Source organism: Theropithecus gelada, chromosome 13 (assembly GCF_003255815.1).
Source record: "Theropithecus gelada isolate Dixy chromosome 13, Tgel_1.0, whole genome shotgun sequence".
NCBI classification, from domain to species: Eukaryota; Metazoa; Chordata; class Mammalia; order Primates; family Cercopithecidae; genus Theropithecus; species Theropithecus gelada.
In genome coordinates, this window is record NC_037681.1 from 14,677,753 (window position 1) to 14,696,729 (window position 18,977).

General features: G+C 38.3%; 1 protein-coding gene across 3 annotated transcripts in view; it reads right to left on the reverse strand.

Moving 5' to 3' along the window:
• IL1RL2 (interleukin 1 receptor like 2) overlaps positions 1–18,977 on the reverse strand; it is a 50,495-nt gene that overhangs the window by 18,396 nt on the left and 13,122 nt on the right. Inside the window, exons 3-6 of one of the 3 annotated variants that reach the window (XM_025354618.1) lie at positions 18,684–18,843; positions 8,754–8,825; positions 1,789–1,918; positions 854–990 (exon numbers count right to left, since the gene is read on the reverse strand). In XM_025354618.1, coding sequence (XP_025210403.1) covers positions 854–990; positions 1,789–1,918; positions 8,754–8,825; positions 18,684–18,843 — 499 coding nt within the window. Of the gene's footprint in view, positions 1–853; positions 991–1,788; positions 1,919–8,753; positions 8,829–18,683; positions 18,844–18,977 lie in introns of all 3 variants that reach the window. The other 2 variants (XM_025354617.1, XM_025354619.1) reach the window with 2 other exon arrangements.

Sequence of the window (18,977 nt, forward strand, 5' to 3'; positions counted from 1 at the left end):
GGAGGCCAGGATCTTGGCAGGGGCAAAGGCACAATTGCCAACTCCATACAGCAAACACTGTGTTTTCTGTTAGGTGTTTTCTGTTAGGTGGGGCTTCAGTGTGATGTATGCAAGCATAGGTTTAACTGATCATTGAAGGACACCAGCAAATTCAGGTCCTCTTTCTTGCATGTAGCTAGCCACAAACACACAAACGCATGCGCGTGCACACACACACACACACACATACACTAATGACATTAATAGAATCAAGAAGAACCACTGTCTTGATAAACCACACAGAATTTTGCAAGGTATTTCATACACTTCTGATATGTTACAAATTTAAAGTTGTTCTCAAGATTCTGGCTTCACCCTCCACTATCTGTACACTGGCTTTAAAACTTCCAGTGGATAATCAATTAGTTCTGTACGGTGCTCAGAGTGCAATTTGTATACGCACATTGAGTTGGAAGCCCTCCTGCTTAAATACCAGAATTCGGCCTCTACAGATAATTTTACAAAGTTACATAGTAAAAATATACATAGGCATTTTGGCTTTATATCAAATTATAAACATTTGGCAATCACACTTAATAAAGAAAAGCTTTTGTTTTCTTTCTGTTTTGATGTATAGATCTTGATGTATCGAAAATACGGCACTTTCAAAATATACTGCAATAAAATCACAGCCTCATTCCAACAACATTATGAGCAGTTGCATGAACTTTTCCCTAGATTTCATACTGAGTTTGTCCCTTTAATACCATCTTCATGCCTCACTCTGAGCATTTAGAGTCACTCCTCCTTCAGATGTGTTTCCTGGCCATCGTTTTGAACACTCTGAACAGTGTGTAACCCACTGGAGTATTACCTGGGAGCTGTAACATAATGTATGCTGCGGACACTCCAGCGTGGCACATGAAAGGAAGGCCATAATCTTCCATTTTCACTTCCAAGAAGGTGATGTTTACTGTGTACAAATTATGTTCCCGAAAAGAGGCATGGGTTCTATAAAAGAAAAAAGCCAGTCATTAATACATGAGTCGTATTTACCTAACATATTTTATGGTCTGTTTTCTGGAGATTAAGTGTTTTCTTGGAGAACACTTTGGACCATCAAGTTATCCTAAGAATACTTTGCTGACTGGCCCAGTGAGGTATGTAGATTGTGTATTTCCAAATTTGCATTTTCTTCTGCATGGTGACAAGGAAGTATGGTTCTGTAAGCTACAGACACCATTCTCAGCCCCAAAGGCCCTTCCCCTATTCCTTTCCACATATCCTAACTTGTCCACCCTGCAAGGCCCAACGCAAGCTCTCCTGCCCTCTGACTTCATTAGTTTTATTTACACCACTCCATTTATACCACCATAACTTGAGTTTATACCCATTTAATTAGCTAATGATTATGCACTGTCTTCCCTCAGAGTCCTTGTTGGTGCTTGTTTAGTACAGTAAAGAACTATACTACTATTTCTTCCTTCTACTGTTGCAGTATACACATTTGTGTCACTTCCAGTGTTTCCCTAGTATGCCCAGGGCGTTAAGCTTTGAAGGCCTATGGATCATGATATAATTGAATGGAGATGGTACTAATTTTAAGTAGTAGCTGAGAGAAACGGATCTTACTGCTCTCAGGGATACTTGGTATTTTACCATACCTCCCTAACTATGTGGTAAGTGGGATTGATAACATGAATCACTGAGAGGCAAAAACAAGAGGAGAAGGCAATAGTGACACCAGATTCACTTAGATGGAGAAATCCTTGCTAGCTTTTACAGAAGTCAAAAAAGCAAAATACCTACTCCACCCCTTCTCTGATTCGTTTGGATTCATTATAGTAATCATCCACCAAAGTGTTATTGACTCTCCAGCATCGTAGATTTGTATTATCCTTCGTGTCTGTTATATTACAGTCCACTATCAGGGTGGTACCTAAAAAATCAATATTATCAATATTCAATGAAAATTCTACAAACTTTCAAATTTGTTAACACCTGGATAGCGAGTGCATCTTACTCTCAAGCCTCAAATACCTTTTGATTACCAGAAATACCCCTATAGGCTAATGTTAATCTATTTCTTTCCCTGGAGAGACACCATGAGGGGCAAGTGGCCTTCCAGGACATCCATTGTAAAGGGATACATATACATTACCAAATATCATCAGGTACACAATGTTATTTCTACTCCTGGCAACACTAGCAAAGAACTTGACAGTTCACAAAGTATTTTATGCATTTTCTCCTTCATTCTTTGTATCTTCAAAACAATCTTACAAGGCAGGAAAAGGGGAGGTGCGATTACCCTCATGTTAAGGATGCAAAAACTGAAGTTCAGACAGATGGAGTGACTTGCCCAAATTAATTAGAGGAAGAAATGAGAGATGAACTCTAGATTTCTAACATCAAATCCAGTGATATTTCTACTTCAACAAATGTAACCCCCACCCTTTCCCTCTCTTTCCCTTATCTTGCCTCTACACACATTCACAAATTTCATAATTTATAGTCTCAGTGGATTTTGTCCCATGAGCCTAGCAAATTCTAACATTCAAGGAGTGTTCTTTATTCTAAATGATATGTTTTAAAAATATATGTGTGTGAAATATAACACACATATACCAAAGAGTATAGAATAGAAATGCAAAGTTAATGCATTATCATAAAGCAAATATCTATAACACTTTCACCTCATCAAGAAAACAGGATATTGTCCAAATCCCAGAAGTAATGTCTTTTATCCTTTTTTAAATCAAATTATTTGTTGTTTTGTTTTTTAGGTTTTTTTGTTTGTTGTTCAGCTATTTGAGTTCCTTATATATTCTGGATATTAGCTCCTTGTCAGATGCATAGTTTACAAATATTTTCTCCCATTCTGTAGATTGTGTTTTCACTCTGTTGATTGTTTATTTTATTGTGCAGAAGCTTTTTGATTTGATGTAATCCCATTTGTCTATTTTTACTCTCGTTGTCTGTGCTTTTGAGGTCCTATCCAAAACATCCCTGTCCAGTCCAATGTCATGAGCACTTCCTTTATGTTTTCTTCTGGTAGCTTCATAGTTTCAGGTCTTATATTTAAGTCTTTAATCCATTTCAAGTTGAGTTTTGAATATGTTAAAAGATAGGGGTCTAGTTTCATTCTTCTGCATGTGGATATCCAATTTTCCTATCACCATTTATTGAAGAGACTCTTACTTGTTCAATGTGTGTTCCTGGCACTTTTGTCAAATATCAGTTGTCTGTTGATTTGTGGATTTATTTCTGGACTCTCTATTCTGTTCCATCAATCTATGTGTCTGTTTTCACGCTAATATCATGCTGTTTTGATTACTATAGCTTTTTAGTATATTTTGAAGTCAGATAGTGTGATACCTCCAGCTTTGTCTTTGGTTTGGGGCCTTTTGGTCTTTTCCTCAAGATTGCTTTGGCTATTCAGGGTGCTTTGTGGTCCTATATGAATTTTAGGACTGTTCCTTCTCTTTCTGTCAAAATAACATCATCGGTATTTTAATAGGGATTGCACTGAATCTGTAAGTTGCGTTCAGTACGATGGACATTTGAACCATATTAATTCTTCCAATTCATGATCAAAGGATGACATATTCAGTGCTGAACGAAAATAAAAACTGCTGTCCAAGAATACTATACCCAGCAAAGCTATCCTTCAGAAATGTAAGAAAAATAAAGTCCCTTCCAGACAAGCAAAAACTAAGGGAATTCACTGCTACTAGACCAGCCTTACAAGAAATCCCTAACAAAATGCTGCAACTGAAAGTGAAAGGGTGATAATTACCATCATAAAAACATGTGAAAACTAACTAGTAGAGGTAAATTCAAAATTGAATTCAGAATATCTCAATTCTGTAATGGTGCTATGTAAATCTTTCAAGCCTCTAGTAATAAGTTTAAAGGTCAAAATGGTCAAAAATAACTACAGGCACAATTGGTTATTAAAGAACACACAACGTATAATGATGTGAATTAAGGCAACAAAAGTATAAACTGTTAGGAGGAGGATAAAAGTCTAGAGTATTTTTATGTGACCAAAGTTAAATTGTAATCAGCTTAAAATAGTCTATTATAACTATAAAAGTCTTTATGTTAGCCTCATGGTAGCCACAATGATAGAAATTGCAGTAGATACACAAATAAAAAGAAAAAGGAATCCAAACTTAGGACTACAGAAAACCACCAAACCACAAAAGTAAACAAGAGAGAAAGAAAGAAACAAAGGATCTGGAAAACAACCAGAATACAATTAACAAAATGTCAGGAGTCATGTTCTTACCGATCAATAATAACCTTGAATGTAAATGGATTAAATTATCTATTTCAAAGACATATAGTGGCAAACTGGATTAAAAGAAAAAACAAGAACCTACTATGTGCTGCCTAAAAGAGACTCACTTTACTCACAGACTCACAGTAGGTCCAGTAAGGATACATATACATGGAAAGTGAAGAGATGAAAAAAAGATATTCCATGCAAATGGAAAACAAAAGCAAGCAGGAATGGTTGCACTTACATCAGAAAAAAATAGACTTTAAGTTAAAAGTTGTAAGAAGAGACAAAGAAGGTCATTATATAATGATCACTAGATTGTTGAATTCCGTTGTTAAATTCTCAATTGCATTTATTTCATTCATTGAATTCTTAAACTCAGACTTCTCTTGGGTTCTTCTTTATAATGTGTATCTCTGTTGAATTTCTTATTCAGAAATGTAAGAAAAATAAAGTCCCTTCCAGACAAGCAAAAACTAAGGGAATTCATTGCTACTAGACCAGCCTTACCAGAAATCCCTAAGGAATTTTTTTTCGTAAATTGTTTTTCTGATTTCATTACATTATTTGCTTGTATTCTCTTGTATCTAGCTGGGTTTCCTTAAAATCATTATTTTGGATTCCTTTTCAGGCATTTAGTAAATCTTATTTTCTTTTAAGGTTTGTTACTGGAGAATTATTGTGCTCCTTTGAGGTGTCATGTTTCCTATTTTTTAATGTTTCTTGTGTCCCTGTGTTGATAGCTGCACATCTGATGCAACAGTCACCTCTTCTAATTTTGTGAAGTAGCTTTCGTAGAGAAAGACTTTTTCTGTAGATGTTTCCTAGCATGTCAGTTGGATAGGGTATGTTGGCTTTGGTTCTAGATAGAGACAGAAGTGTAGTCTTCATGCAGTGTCTTCAGCTACAATCCACATCTGCAATATCTTTGAGTGTTTCAGTGGCCTAGGCTGCAGGAGTTTGTACTGGCAGTGGCATGGCTTTGCAGGATGCTGGGCTACCAGGTTGGTTCTCAGGCCAAGGGTGTGTGTGCACACAGTAGGTCCAATCAAAAAGGGATGTGGTCTTGCCAGGGGCAGGGCTACTGAGCTGGTTCTCAGGCTGAGGGTGAGTACATACACCCTCATGCGTACGAGGGTGAGCAGAGTAGATCTGCTGGCTAGGGGAAGCTTCCCCGGTTGTGCAGGACTGCCTGTCCATTCAGGAAGCAGGGCACCATGTGCCTTTGGGCACAGTAATTTCATAGGGCCCATACTCTAAGTAACCAGGATTGTGAAGTTGTAGCCACCTGTATGAACATGGTGGAATAATGGGAAAGCCTTGGGGATGGAGAGATGCAGGGGCTACTGGCCCCCAGAGCAGGACTCACTCTAGCAGTAGCTATAATTCCAAGATAGTGCCATGACATAGCTCGTAGGTCATAGGGGATAAGGGTGTGCAATAGGTAGTTTCCTGCACTGGAGCAATGTAGCCATGAGAACCCCAGGCTGCTCCCCAAACTGGGCTCAGGGCCTGTGAGGACTGCAGGTTTCTTCTGTAGCAAGAACTGCAGGTGTCTGTGGTAATAATGAAGGTTGCAGGGGCCTTCTGCTTACCTTTTCCCTGCAAGGAGAAGTTTCTCTTGGCGCCAAGTCAACCTTGGTGGGGAAAACAGAGTGACAGAGAAAGGGTGATTTCCTCCCCTCTCTATGCTGCCATCCTGGGTTTCCATGCTCCGCAGGGATTCCATCATTTCTATGCTGTACTCTAGCGCCCTCCTTCAGACACACTAGTCAAAATGTAGCTATTAATTTTATATTTTGGCCCTTTTGTAGGGGAATTAGTGCTAGGAACCCCTAGTCAGCAATTTTGTTGACATACTAATAATCTCTATCTTTACAATATATTTTAATACTTACAAGGAAATGACTCTCTCTTTTTTCTTCTATTCAATTTTTTTCTTGGCTCTTTCCAGCATTTTTGACAGAAATTTTAGAAATGTTTTCACAAGTTTTAGGATATTCAGTAATTTAATTGGTGTTATATTAAACTTGTATATTAATCTAGGAGAAATAACATTTTTAATACTGAGTGTTTCTATTTAGGAACATCTTTTGAAATTTCACTAAAACACATATTATTTTATGTTCCACCTATAAAATGATAAAATGTTGCATTTCTAATCATGTAGGCAACTCTTTCTAATTTCTTATTCAGTTGTTCCTTACTATTTTGTTTCTTGTATTGCAATTGTGAATGCTGTCTTCCCTGGTTACATAATATGTGCTATTTCAGGCAGGTAAAAATGCTATTAGCTTTGAATGTTTATCTTGTATTAAAATAACATTAATAAGCAAATGCTAGTCATTTTTTTACTTAATTTTCTTAAAATTTCTAAGTAGAAACCAATAGATCATGTTTTAAAAATTATGTTTGTCTTCCTCCCTCCAAGACTTCCAAAACTCCTTCTCTTGCCTTTTAATTGTCTCAATACATTGGCTAGAATTTCCAAAGACAGGAGTAGGGGAAGAAAGTCAACTAAGAGAGATAAAACAGCCAAATGTGTCTTTTAAGACTAGTCACATAATGAATAATGTGTAGACAATTATCCTTTTTATGGGTATTATTATTTCCTTGAAAGTTTAAAAGAATTCTCCTAAAAACATATGGGACTAGAGGCATTTAAACAGATTTTATCTTTTACCATTTGTTGTTTTATATAAACTTTCCCACGTTTCTAATTATTTTATATTTGGGTGTCTCTGCATTTAGGGGATTAGATTTGCTGGAAGTTTATCTTTCTCCCCAACTCCCACCTCAACTCTTCTGCCCTTAACCAACTTTGGGACAGATTCAGTTAGTTTATTTTCCTTTAATAAATTCATTATTTTCTACTTTTATTCTAGTTGTTCAATTGGTCTTCTTATAGAGTCAAATGGTTAGTTGCATATTTTAATTATTTCCACACTTACTAATAATAACGTTATTTAAAGATATAAACTCGTTTAGAGTACAGCATTGGTCATATGCCATGAAATTTGATATGAAGTATTCTCACTATCATTATTTTCTAAATATTCTTTAACTATGGCTTTGGTTCTCTTAAAAAAAATGCAAATAATTGAGATGGATTTTTTGTTTACATTTTTAAATTTTTTTTTTAGTTTTAATTGACAAATAATAATTACATATATTTATGGGTACAATGTGATGTTCTGATACATGTTTATATTGTAGAATAATTAAATCAAGCTAATTAACAAATTCATCACTTCACATACTTAATGAATGTGATTATTTTATTGTTTTGGTTTAGATACAAATTTTTACACTTACTGCATCATGATTATATCCCATGATCTGTACAATTTCCTCTTTTGGACTCTGGGTTTTTCATAGATGTTTCTGAGAGTGATCTATGTATTAGACACATTACTTTTGCTAGATTACTCGAACCATGTAGACTCTTACTTTTCTAGCAAATTTCTCAAAGCAAGAGTATGTTAAAACCTCCCCCTACAACTGAAACAATTGTGTTGTTTTATTGTATTGTATTTCTGAGACTTTTAGCATTATATATTTTGATACACTACTATTTGACACTTAAAAGTTTCTATTTTGGGAGGTGTTGAGATTTTTGTCTAATTTGCTTTTTCTTCAGATGTAATACAGCATATTTATTTTACTAGTGATTTTTTTTTTTTTTTTTTTTTTGAGTCAGAGTCTCGCGCTCTCGCCCAGCCTGGAGTGCAGTGGCACAATCTCGGCTCCCTGCAAGCTCTGCCTCCCGGGTTCACGCCATTCTCCTGGCTTAGCCTCCCGAGTAGCTGGGACTACAGGTGCCCGCCACCACGCCTGGCCAATTTTTTGTATTTTTTAGTAGAGACGGGGTTTCACCGTGTTAGGCAGGATGATCTCGATCTCCTGACCTCATGATCTGCCCGCTTCGGCTTCCCAAAGTGTTGGGATTACAGGCTTGAGCCACCGCACCCGGCCACTAGTGATTATTTTTTAATTTAAAAAAATAATTTGACCCCTTTTTATCTACTTAGATCACAAACTGAGGCAATGCTTATTGATGCTTTTCCATGCAGATTAAGGAATGTAACATAGTATTTTTTTCACTCCTTTCATATACCTTGCATTGTGAGGTAATACAATCCAGAACTCCTGGTCAACATTATTTAATAGTAGTTTTATATTATACTACATATTGTCTGAAGAATTATTTGCATCTTCATTGCCTTTGCATAAACAGATTTATAATAATCATTTTGGGCCCAGAGTTCTCACTGACAGACTTCTCTGCCACCACAACTTTTCCAAGCTTCAGCTCTCCGGTGTTTTATTTTGATTCCTCTCCCCATGAGCTCAGGTATATCAAAAGTTGGAAACTGGGTGTGTATGGGATTTATCTTCATCCTTAACATTCAAATATTCACCAGAATATGCAAACATAATGAACTCTTCCCCTGGTGATTTCAATGGCTTCAATGATTTTACTCACCAAGCTGTACTTCAATTGAATTATTTTTTGGATAAATGATTTTAGGGACACTTCCTCCATATCCAGCTCTTTCTGCTAAGAAATCATACCCACAGGAAATTAATTAGAATCACATATGATACATTCCCAAGTACTTTGATGCAATAGCATGAAGCCCAACACAGCAGACCATCAATAAGCTCTGGTCAAAATCTCACTCCATAAATACACATTTTTAACCAGAAGTAACTGAATTGCCAAAAAAGAAAAAACAATAAGCTAGAAGCTGAGCTATAAAAAGAGTCCACTTTGGCCATTATATTTTGATATAAACCATAAACTATATTGTTTGTAATGTAAACTAATAAGCTTGTATAATAAAATCTCATTACTTAGTAATCCAAAGACACTTTTCAGGCAGTGGCTATAATAAGCAAAGGCCTGGCTTAGGTGCTAGCTTGAGAGAAATAGTAACCCTCTTATTTCACCTTCAGAAAATTCCCTCATGCAATTCCTGTTCCATGGCAACCATTACTCTGTTTTCTATTTCTATAGTTTTGTCCTTTTAAGAATGTTATAGAGATGGAAAAACACATAATATCATGTTTTTGAATTACTTTAAAATAACCTTGGGAACTGGTGGGAGTGAGTAGAGGTAAAGATGAAAAAAATCTAACCAGAAGTTGATAATTGTCAAAGCTGGGTGAGGGATCTGTGAAGGTTCATCACATCTTCAGTTTTGCTCTTCCTCCTCCAACTCTGCATTTCCATATTCTTTTATATCCCATCCTCTTCTATTATTCTTCCAACTTTTCATCCTACCACTAAGCTTTAGCATTGTCTCCCTGTATTGACTCCCTGGACTCCCTGCCCCTGAGTCTTTCTGTACTTCTTCCCTCTCCCATTTGTCTACCAAAATTTAACGATCACCTACTTAGTTCCATTATTCCTCCTATATATTTGGAGTGGGATATGGAAAAGTTGCAAGAGAGAAGCTAAGAAAAACGCAAAAACACATACATTTTATGATGGCAACAATAACTGTGCATTCCACACACTGTTTAAATGCAGCATGTCCCAAACAAAAGTTATCCCCAGCTAGTTAATGTACCATCACCCACTAGATCGCACACATGTAAAATCCAGAAGCCATTCTGGGCAACAGCTTTTCTTTCACCTTCTTCAATCTATCAATCACCAAATTCAACTACTTTTACCTCCTCATTTCTCAGTCTGGCTTTTTCTTTACTCCTAAGCCTTCTATTTTCCATTCTTTTCCTAAGCAATCTCATTCACACCCACTTCTTCAAATATCATTTTAAGGCCAATGACTTTGAAAGTCATGTCTCCAGTCCTTCCTCTATGCTCCACACCCATACAGGCCATGACCTACTCTGCACCTCCACAATCCAAAGGCACCTCATCCTCAACGTAGCAATGACCAAACTCATGGTCTCACTCCTAAATCTGGTTTTCCTCCAGAGCCATTTTATTTCACTGAATAGCATCACCATCCAGTCAACAGTGCATGTCAAAAAGCCTGGTTAACTTTTTTGACCTTGCCATATTTCTCCCCATATTCAGTCCAACACTAAACCCTGTAGGTTTTACCTCTTAACATGCCTTGAACCCATCCACATCTCTCCATCTTCAATGACACCATGTTACCTGTGCCTTCATGCCTTACCTGAACTTCTACACCTGCACTTCGGATCCACCCTAGAATAGATCATTCTGTGCACAGCAGCCAGTCTGCTGTTTCAGAAGTGAAAATCAACCCACGCTACTCTCCTGCTTTCAATCTGTCTGGCTGCTTGTCATTGTTCTTAGAATAAAATTCATGCTACTTACTCTGAATTGCTGGTTCCTACATGATCTTGGCTCCTGACTACTTACCCAGCCTCATCACCTACCATAATTTCTCTCATTCAGGATCACTCTAGCCCTGCTTTCCACTCCTCAGACATTCTGAGTTCCCTGTTGTGCTAGGGTCTTCACATTTGCTACTTCCTCAGTCTAGAAAAAATCTCCCCAACTCCGTCATCCACATAATGCTTCCTGACCATCAGCATCACTATTATCAGAAAGCTCTCCCTGAGCCACTGCCTTCTCACCAGGCCCTGGTCTGTTTGATCTCAGGTTTTTCCTTTCCTTCATTGCTTTCATCTTCCCTATAATTACACATCTTATTAGTGAATTATCTGATTAATCTCTGCCTTCCTTCCTCTCAGCCTTCAAGCTTCATCAGAGCAGTGGTGGTGGCTGTTTTCTTCACCACAGTGTTCTCTCTGCCTGGCACAGAACATAGCTTTGTTCAGTACTCAGCAAAGAGTCCTTAAATGATTGCTTGAAGAAGAGCTCTCCCATGGCCTCTTCCCAAATTGAGACTATCAGTGCTCTTTTGGATATTTTATCAGCCTCCTAAGTGGTCTCCAAGCTGCAAGGCCCTCGCCAACTCTGGCTTCAAACCATCTCAAAACTGACATCTCCCATCACAAATGCAGCCCAATGACTGCATTTGCACTGTCCCAGGGCCCTTCAATGGCTGCGTGGTAAAGCCTATGCATATGCAGCCACCTGGACCTTGCCCCCGTTTAACTCCATGGCCTCAGCTCCCACCCTCCCCACCCCGTATTCACATAGGCTCTAATGAAAGTCATTTTAGATCCAACATAAACATAATGCTTAATACTTCCATGCTTTGTCCTATACTGTTCCCTCTGTTCTCTCTGCCTAGAGACCCCCTTCTCGCCCTCCTTTACTTTTGTGAATCCTATTCATTCTTCAAAATTCAGCTGAGAACTCCTTTCCTCTTGGAAGCCTTCCCAGACCATTTGCTTGCCACACATGGACCCTTCTTATTCTTCTCCTGCTCCGCAAACACTGTCTGTGACTCTACCTTGAGCACATGATGTTAAAATGATCCATTTAACCCCTAGATTCACCACCACCAGGCTGATAGTTTCATAGTAGAAGAAACAACGCTTTTCATTTTTGAATTATCAGGACCTACCATAATACTGGCATATAACAGATCATAAATAAATGTTTATTGAACATGAGGTAGTGACTACTGAACCCAGTTACTTCTTAAGGGATTCTTCATTTTACCTGAGCAATTTCACCTTTCGAAATTTCCCTTCAGTTACCAATGTAAAGTTAATGCATTATAGAAGTCAGTCATTCGCTTAATAAATAGATCTGTGCTTAATCTAGGCCAGGCACTGGGCTCAGTGCCAGGGATTCCACTGTGAACAAGATGAGGAAGGTGCTTTCTTTCGGAGAGATAATGGTCAGCAGAAAACCCAAGAGCATTAAAATAAAAATAAAAATAAACCTTGTACAATTAATTTTCTTAATTACTGCGCTTTTAGCAAGAACAGTTAAAATTGAAAACCACCCAAAAATATTTAAATCAAAGGAGCAGTTGCAGCAAAGAACATGGAAGGACTAGAATGGACTCTCTAGAAGAACAGCTGGAATGCAGGGAGTCACTGGACTGTACAGAATAAAGAGCCCTGACCTGCAAAGGCAGCACCCAACCATGCTGGCTCCCATCCATGCTGAACAGACCCCCTAGGGATCCACAGCATCCGGAAATAGCTCCGTCTCCCCCAGTACTCTGAAGTGTGTTGGAAACTAGTGACAAATAGGAAGCTCTACATCAAAGAAGTATCCAGCCTTTGGTTCTTCTCATCTAGATGAGTAAATATAGAAAACAACTTTCTACTAAAGAAAGAGCAAAAGCCGCTACAGCAAGAACTCCTTGTCCAATGTGTTTGGAAAAACCAGTGCTGGCCTGGGCACTGAATGCCAGAGCTCTGGCTCTGTTTCTGACAATAACCAGCTTTGTGACCTTCGGTAAGTTGCTTCTCTCCTGCAACTCTGTAAAATGTACAGTTTGGGGAGAGAATGTGGAGCAAGATAGCAGAATAGAAGAATCCGCCAATTGTCTCCCCACAAGGACACCAACTTAACAACTATCTACGCAGAAGAAACACCTTCATAAGAACCAAAAATCACTCATAGTATCTGGTTTTAACTCGGTATCACAGAAAAGGACACTAATGAGATAGAAAAAACAGTCCTCAATTGCCAATGCCACCCTCGCCAACCCCCCACAGTGGCGGCATGGTACTGAGAGTGTCTCTGTTCGCTGGGGAAGAAAGAACACAGCAATTGTGAGGCACTGAACGCAGTGCCGTCTTGTTAGAACAGAACAGAAAACCGGACCAAACTCAGCTGCCACCGGCCCATGGAGGGAGCATTTAAACTAGCCCGAGACAGAAGGGAATTGCCGATCCCAGTGATCAGAACTTGACCTTCCATAAATCTTACCACCAAAGGCTAAAGTGCTCTGGGTCTCTAACTAAACTTGAGAGGCAGTCTGGACTGCAACTCTTAGGTGAAATCCTAGTGCTGCCCAGAGACCGTGTACTGGAGTGGGGCATGCAATATACCTCAGTAATCCCATCTAGGACAGCCAAGGGAATGTGGGCATCACCCCTCTTTATCATCCCAGACTGCACAGCTTATAGCTCTAAAAGAGATGCTTTCCTTCTGCTTAAGGACAGGAGAGGGAAGAGTAGAGAGGACTTCATCTTGCATCTTGGATACCAGCTCAGCCACAGCAAGAGAGGACAATGATCAGAGTCATGAGGCCCCTGTTCCAGGCCTCCCAGACAACATTTACAGACATACCATGGGCCAGAAGGGGACCCGCTGCCTTGAAGGAAAGGATTCAGTCCTTGCAGCACTCATCACCTGCTCACTGAAGAGCCCTTGTGCCATGAGTAATCAGTAGCAATTATCCAGGTACTATGGTGAATGCCTTGGGTGAGCGTCTGAAACTTGCTGGCTTCAGGTGAGACTCAGCACATGACCAGCTGCAGTGATTATAGAGCAAAACTCCTTTTGCTTGAGAAAAGCAGAGGGAAAAGTTTGTCCTGCACTTTAGGTACTAGCATAGCCACAGGGGAGGGTAGATCATGAAACAGGCTCTTGAGGTCCCCGATTCTAGGACTTGAATCTTGGCTGGCACTTCTGCACATGCTCTGGGCCAAAAGGGAGCCCAATGCCCTGAAGAGTGAGTCCCAGGAAGGCAGCATTGGCCACAAGCTGACTTAAGAGCTCTTGGACCTTAAGAGAACATCTGCGGTAGTCTGGCAGGACTCCTTGTGGCCGGTTGTGGCGGTGGCTATGGATGGTGAGGCTCCTCTGCCTTTGGAAAGGGGAGGGAAGAGTGGGAAGAACTGCGTCTTGTGGTTTGACTGCCAGCTCAGCTGCAGCACAAAAAAAAAACACTTGGTAGACTTCTAAGGTTTACTCTAATCCCTGACTCCTAGACGGCACCTCTGGATCCTCCCAGGGCCTGAGATCACCAATGGCAATCAGCCCTGATGGAAGGGACACAGGCCCGGCTGCCTTTGCCACCAGCTGATTGTAGAGCACCAGGGCCTAAAGCAAACATAAGCAGTAGCCAGGGAGTGGGTAAAGCAGGCCTTGGGCAAGACCCAGTGCTGTGCTGGCTTCAGGTCTGACCCAGCAGTCATAGTGGTCATGGCCACAGGGGTGCTTATGTCACTCCACCCTCAGCTTTAGGTGGCTCAGAACAGACAGACAGACTCTGTTTGGGAGAAAGTAAGGGAAGAGAACAAGTCTCTGCCTGATATCCAGAGAATTATCCCAGATATTGTCCAAGATCATCAAGGTGGTACCTCTACAAGTCTGCAAGAACCACAACATTACTGGGCTTAGGGTGCCCCCTAAAGCAGATACAGCTTAGATCAAAACACTCAAATCCTTTTGAAGGCCTTCCCAAGAAGGACAAGTACAAATAAGCCCAGACAGTGAAGACTATAGTAAATACCTAACTTTTCAATGCCCAGACACTGAAGAACATCTGCTAGCATCAACACCATCCAGGAAAACATGACCTCCTCAAATGAATTAAATAAGGCACCAGGGGCCAATCCTGGAGAAACAGAGACATGTGATCTTTTAGTCAGAGAATTCAAAATAGCTGTGTTGAGGAAATGCAAAGAAATTCAAGATAACACAGAAAAGGAATTCAGAATTCTATCAGATAAATTTAACAAGGAGACTGAAATAATGTTTTTTTAATCAAGCAAAAATTCTGGAAATGAAAAAAACGCAATTGCCATATTGAAGAATGCATCAGAGTCCTTTAATAGCAGAATGTATCAGGCAGAAGAAAGAATTAGCAGGCTGGAAGACAGGCTATCTGAAAATAAACAATCAAAGGAGACAAAAGAAAACAGAATAAAAAACAATGAAGCATGCATACAGAATCTAGAAAATAGCCTCAAAAGGGCAAATCTAAGAGTTATTGGCCTTAAAGAGGAGGTAGAGAAACAGAAAAGAGCAGAAAGTTTATTCTAAGGGATAACAGAGAACTTCCCAAACCTAGAGAAATATATCAGTCCCCAAATACAAGAAGGTTATAGAACACCCAGCAGATTTAATCCAAAGGAGACTACCTAAAGGCATTTAATAATCATACCCCCAAAGGTCAAGGACAAAGAAAGGGTTCTAAAAGCAGCAAGAGAAAAGGAACAAATAATATACAATAGAGCTCTAACACATCTAGCAGCAGACTTTTCAGTGGAAACCTTATACGCCAGGAGGGAGTGGCATGACACATTATAAAAACGTTTACCCTAGAATAATATATCCACAAAAATAACCTTCAAACATGAAGAAGAAATAGACTTTCCCAGACAAACAAAAGCTGAAGGATTTCATTCGCTGACCTGTCCTACAAGAAATGTTAAAGGGACTACTCCAATCAGAAAGAAAAGGACATTAATGAGCAATAACTAATCACCAGAAGGTACAAAACTCACTGGTTATAATAAGTACACAGAAAAACACAGAATATTTTAACACTGTAACTGTGGTGTGAAACTGTTCTTATCCTTGAAAGACTGAATAATGAACCAATCAAAAATAATAACTACAACAACTTTTCAAGGTGTAGTCAGTACAATAAGATATAAATAGAAGCAACAAGAAGTTAAAAAGCAGGGGAATAAAGTTCAGGTGTAGAATTTTTATTAGTTTTCTTTTTGCTTTTTTGTTTATGCAAACAATATTAAGTTGTTATCAGGTTAAAATAATGGGTTATAAAATAGTATTTTCAAGCCTCGTGGAAACCTCAAACCAGAAAACATACAATAGAGACATAAAAAAATAAAAAGCAAGAAACCAAATCATATCATCAGACAAAATCACCTTCACTAAAAGAAGACAGGAAGGAAAGAAAGGAGGAAGAGAAGATTACAAAACAAGCAGAAAACAAATAGCAAAATGACAGGAGTAAGTTCTTACCTATTAATAATAACATTAAGTGTAAATGGACTAAACTCTCCAATAAAGAGGCATAGAATGGCTGAATGAATGAAAAAACAAGACCCATTGATTGTTTCCACACTTCACCAATAAAGACACACATAGACCGAAAACAAAGGGATGGAAAAAGATATTCCATGCCAATCGAAAACCAAAAAAAGAGCAGTAGTAGTTATACTTAGGGAAAACAGATTTCAAGACAACAACTACAAAAAAAGACAAAGAAGGTCACTATGTAATGATAAAAAGGTCAACACCCAACACTGAATCACCCAGATATAAAAACAAATATTATTGGAGCTAAAGAAAGAGATAGACTCCAATACAGTAACAGCTAGAGACTTCAATATCCCACTTTCCGCATTGGACAGATCTTCTAGACAGAAAATCAACAAAGAAACATTGGACTTAATCTGCACTATAGACCAAATGGATCTAATAGATCCATTTACGGAACATTTCACCCAATGGCTATAGAATACATATTCTTTTCCTTAGCACATGGATCATTTTCAAGGACAGACTATATGTTAGGTCATAAAACAAGTCTTAAGACACTGAAAAAATTGGAAAAATATCAAGCATCTTCTCTGACCACAATGGAATAAAACTAGAAATTAATAACAAGAAGAATTTTGGAAACTATACAAACATATGGAATTTAACAGTATGCTTCTGAATGACCAGTGGGTCAATGAAGAAATGAAGAAGGAAATTGAAAAATTTCTTGAAACAAATAATGGAAACACAACATACTAAAACATATGGGATACAGCAAAAGCAGTACTCTGAGAAAAGTTTATAGCTATAAGTGCCTACATCAAAAAAAGAATGTGCCTACATTCAAATAAACAGTCTAATGGTGTATCTTAAAGAACTAGAAAAGCAAGAGCAAACCAGGCCCAAAATCAGTAGAAGAAATAAATTAAATCAAAATGAAAAAAACACAGATCAATGAAACAAAAAGTTGGTTCTCTGAAAAGGGAAACAAAATTGACAAACCTTTAGCCAGACTAAGAAAAAAAGAGAAGAGATACAAATAAATAAAATCAGGAATGAATAAGGAGACACGACAACTGTTATTGCAGAAATCCAAAAGATTATTAATGGCTACTATGAGCAACTACATGCCAATGAATTGGAAAATCTAGAAGAAATGGACAAATCTCTAGACAAATATAATCTATCAAGATTGAACCGGGAAGAAATCCAAAACCTAAACAGATCAATAACAAGTAACAATATAAAAATTTTAATAAAGTCTCTTTATTAAAGAGAAAGAAGTCTCTTTATTAAAGAAAAGCCTGGGACTCAATGGCTTCACCACCAAATTCTACCAAACATTTAAAGAAGAACTAATACCAATCCTACTCAAACTGTTCAAAACAATAGAGGAGGAGAAGATACTTCCAAATTCATTCTATGAGGCCAGTTATTACCCTGATACCAAAACCAGACAAAGACACATCCAAAAAAAAAAAGAGAGAGAGAGAGAAAACTATAGGCAAGTATCTCTGATGAATATTGATGCAAAAATCCTCAACAAAGTACTAGCAAACAGAATTCAACAATACATTGGAAAGATCATTCATCATGAGCTAATGGGATTTATCCCTGGGATGCAAGGATGGTTTGACATTTGCAAATCAATCAATGTAATACATCACATCAACAAAATAAAGGATAAAAACCATATGATCATTGCAATTGATGCTGAAAAAGCATTTGATAAAATTCAACAGGCCTTCATGATAAAAACCCTCAAAAAACTGGAAGTAGAAAGAACATGCCTTAACATAATAAAAGCCATATGTGACAGACTCACAACTAGAATCATACTGAATGGGGAGAAACTGAAAGCCTTTCCTCTAAGTTCTGGAACACAACGAGGATGCCCACTGTCACCACTGTTATTCAACATAGTACTGGAAGTCCTAGCTAGAGAAATCAGACAAGAGAAAGATATAAACAGCATCCAAATTAGGAAAGAAGAATTCAAATTATCATTGTTGGCAAATGATATGATCTTATATTTGGGAAAACCTGAAGACTACACAAGAAAACTATTAGAACTAATAAATTCAGTGAAGTTGCTGGATACAAAATCAGCATACAAAAATCAGTAACATTTCTATATGCCAACAGTGAACAATGTGAAAAGAAATTTTACAAGTAATCCCATTTACAATAGCCACACATAAAACCATATGATCATTTCAAAAATATTAAAATGCATAGGAATTAACCAAAATTAAATACCTGGGAATTAGCCAAAGAAGTGAAAGATCTCTATAATGAAAACCATAAAACACTGATGAAAGAAATTGAAGAGGACACCAAAAATCAACCAAGAGTTTTGAGTGTTCTGTTGTTCAGAAGAGGGAACTAAGCTGCTCATGCCCTTTTGCCTCACTCTTCCCACCTTCTGATTCTAAGAGTGGCACATCTGAGAGCCTACTAGCCTTCAGGGAAACCAAGACCTAGAATCACTCCTGCTCAAATCCCAAAGCCCAAAGCCAGAAGCCAGTTCCCACAAAGCCAAAAGAAGACAAGGCAACAGACATACATGAGCATACTTACTGATGCTCACAGTGATGCCATTTAAAACTTCGTACTGCTTTCCTGAGTGTGTCAGTATGACTTGACACGCGTAGTTCCCTCTGTCCTCTGCTGAGACATTGCTCACCAAAAGCCTGGTTTCCAAAACAGTGAACCGCTCCCCTGTAATCTCGTTACAGTCCTAATACAAATAAAAACAAAATTCAATCCAATGAATACTTAGAAACCTGTGTGATCCCTAGAATTTAGGTAATTTACAATCTAACTGAAAGACAACAGATAGCTAGCTGGCTAGGTAAATAGGAAAATAGGTAG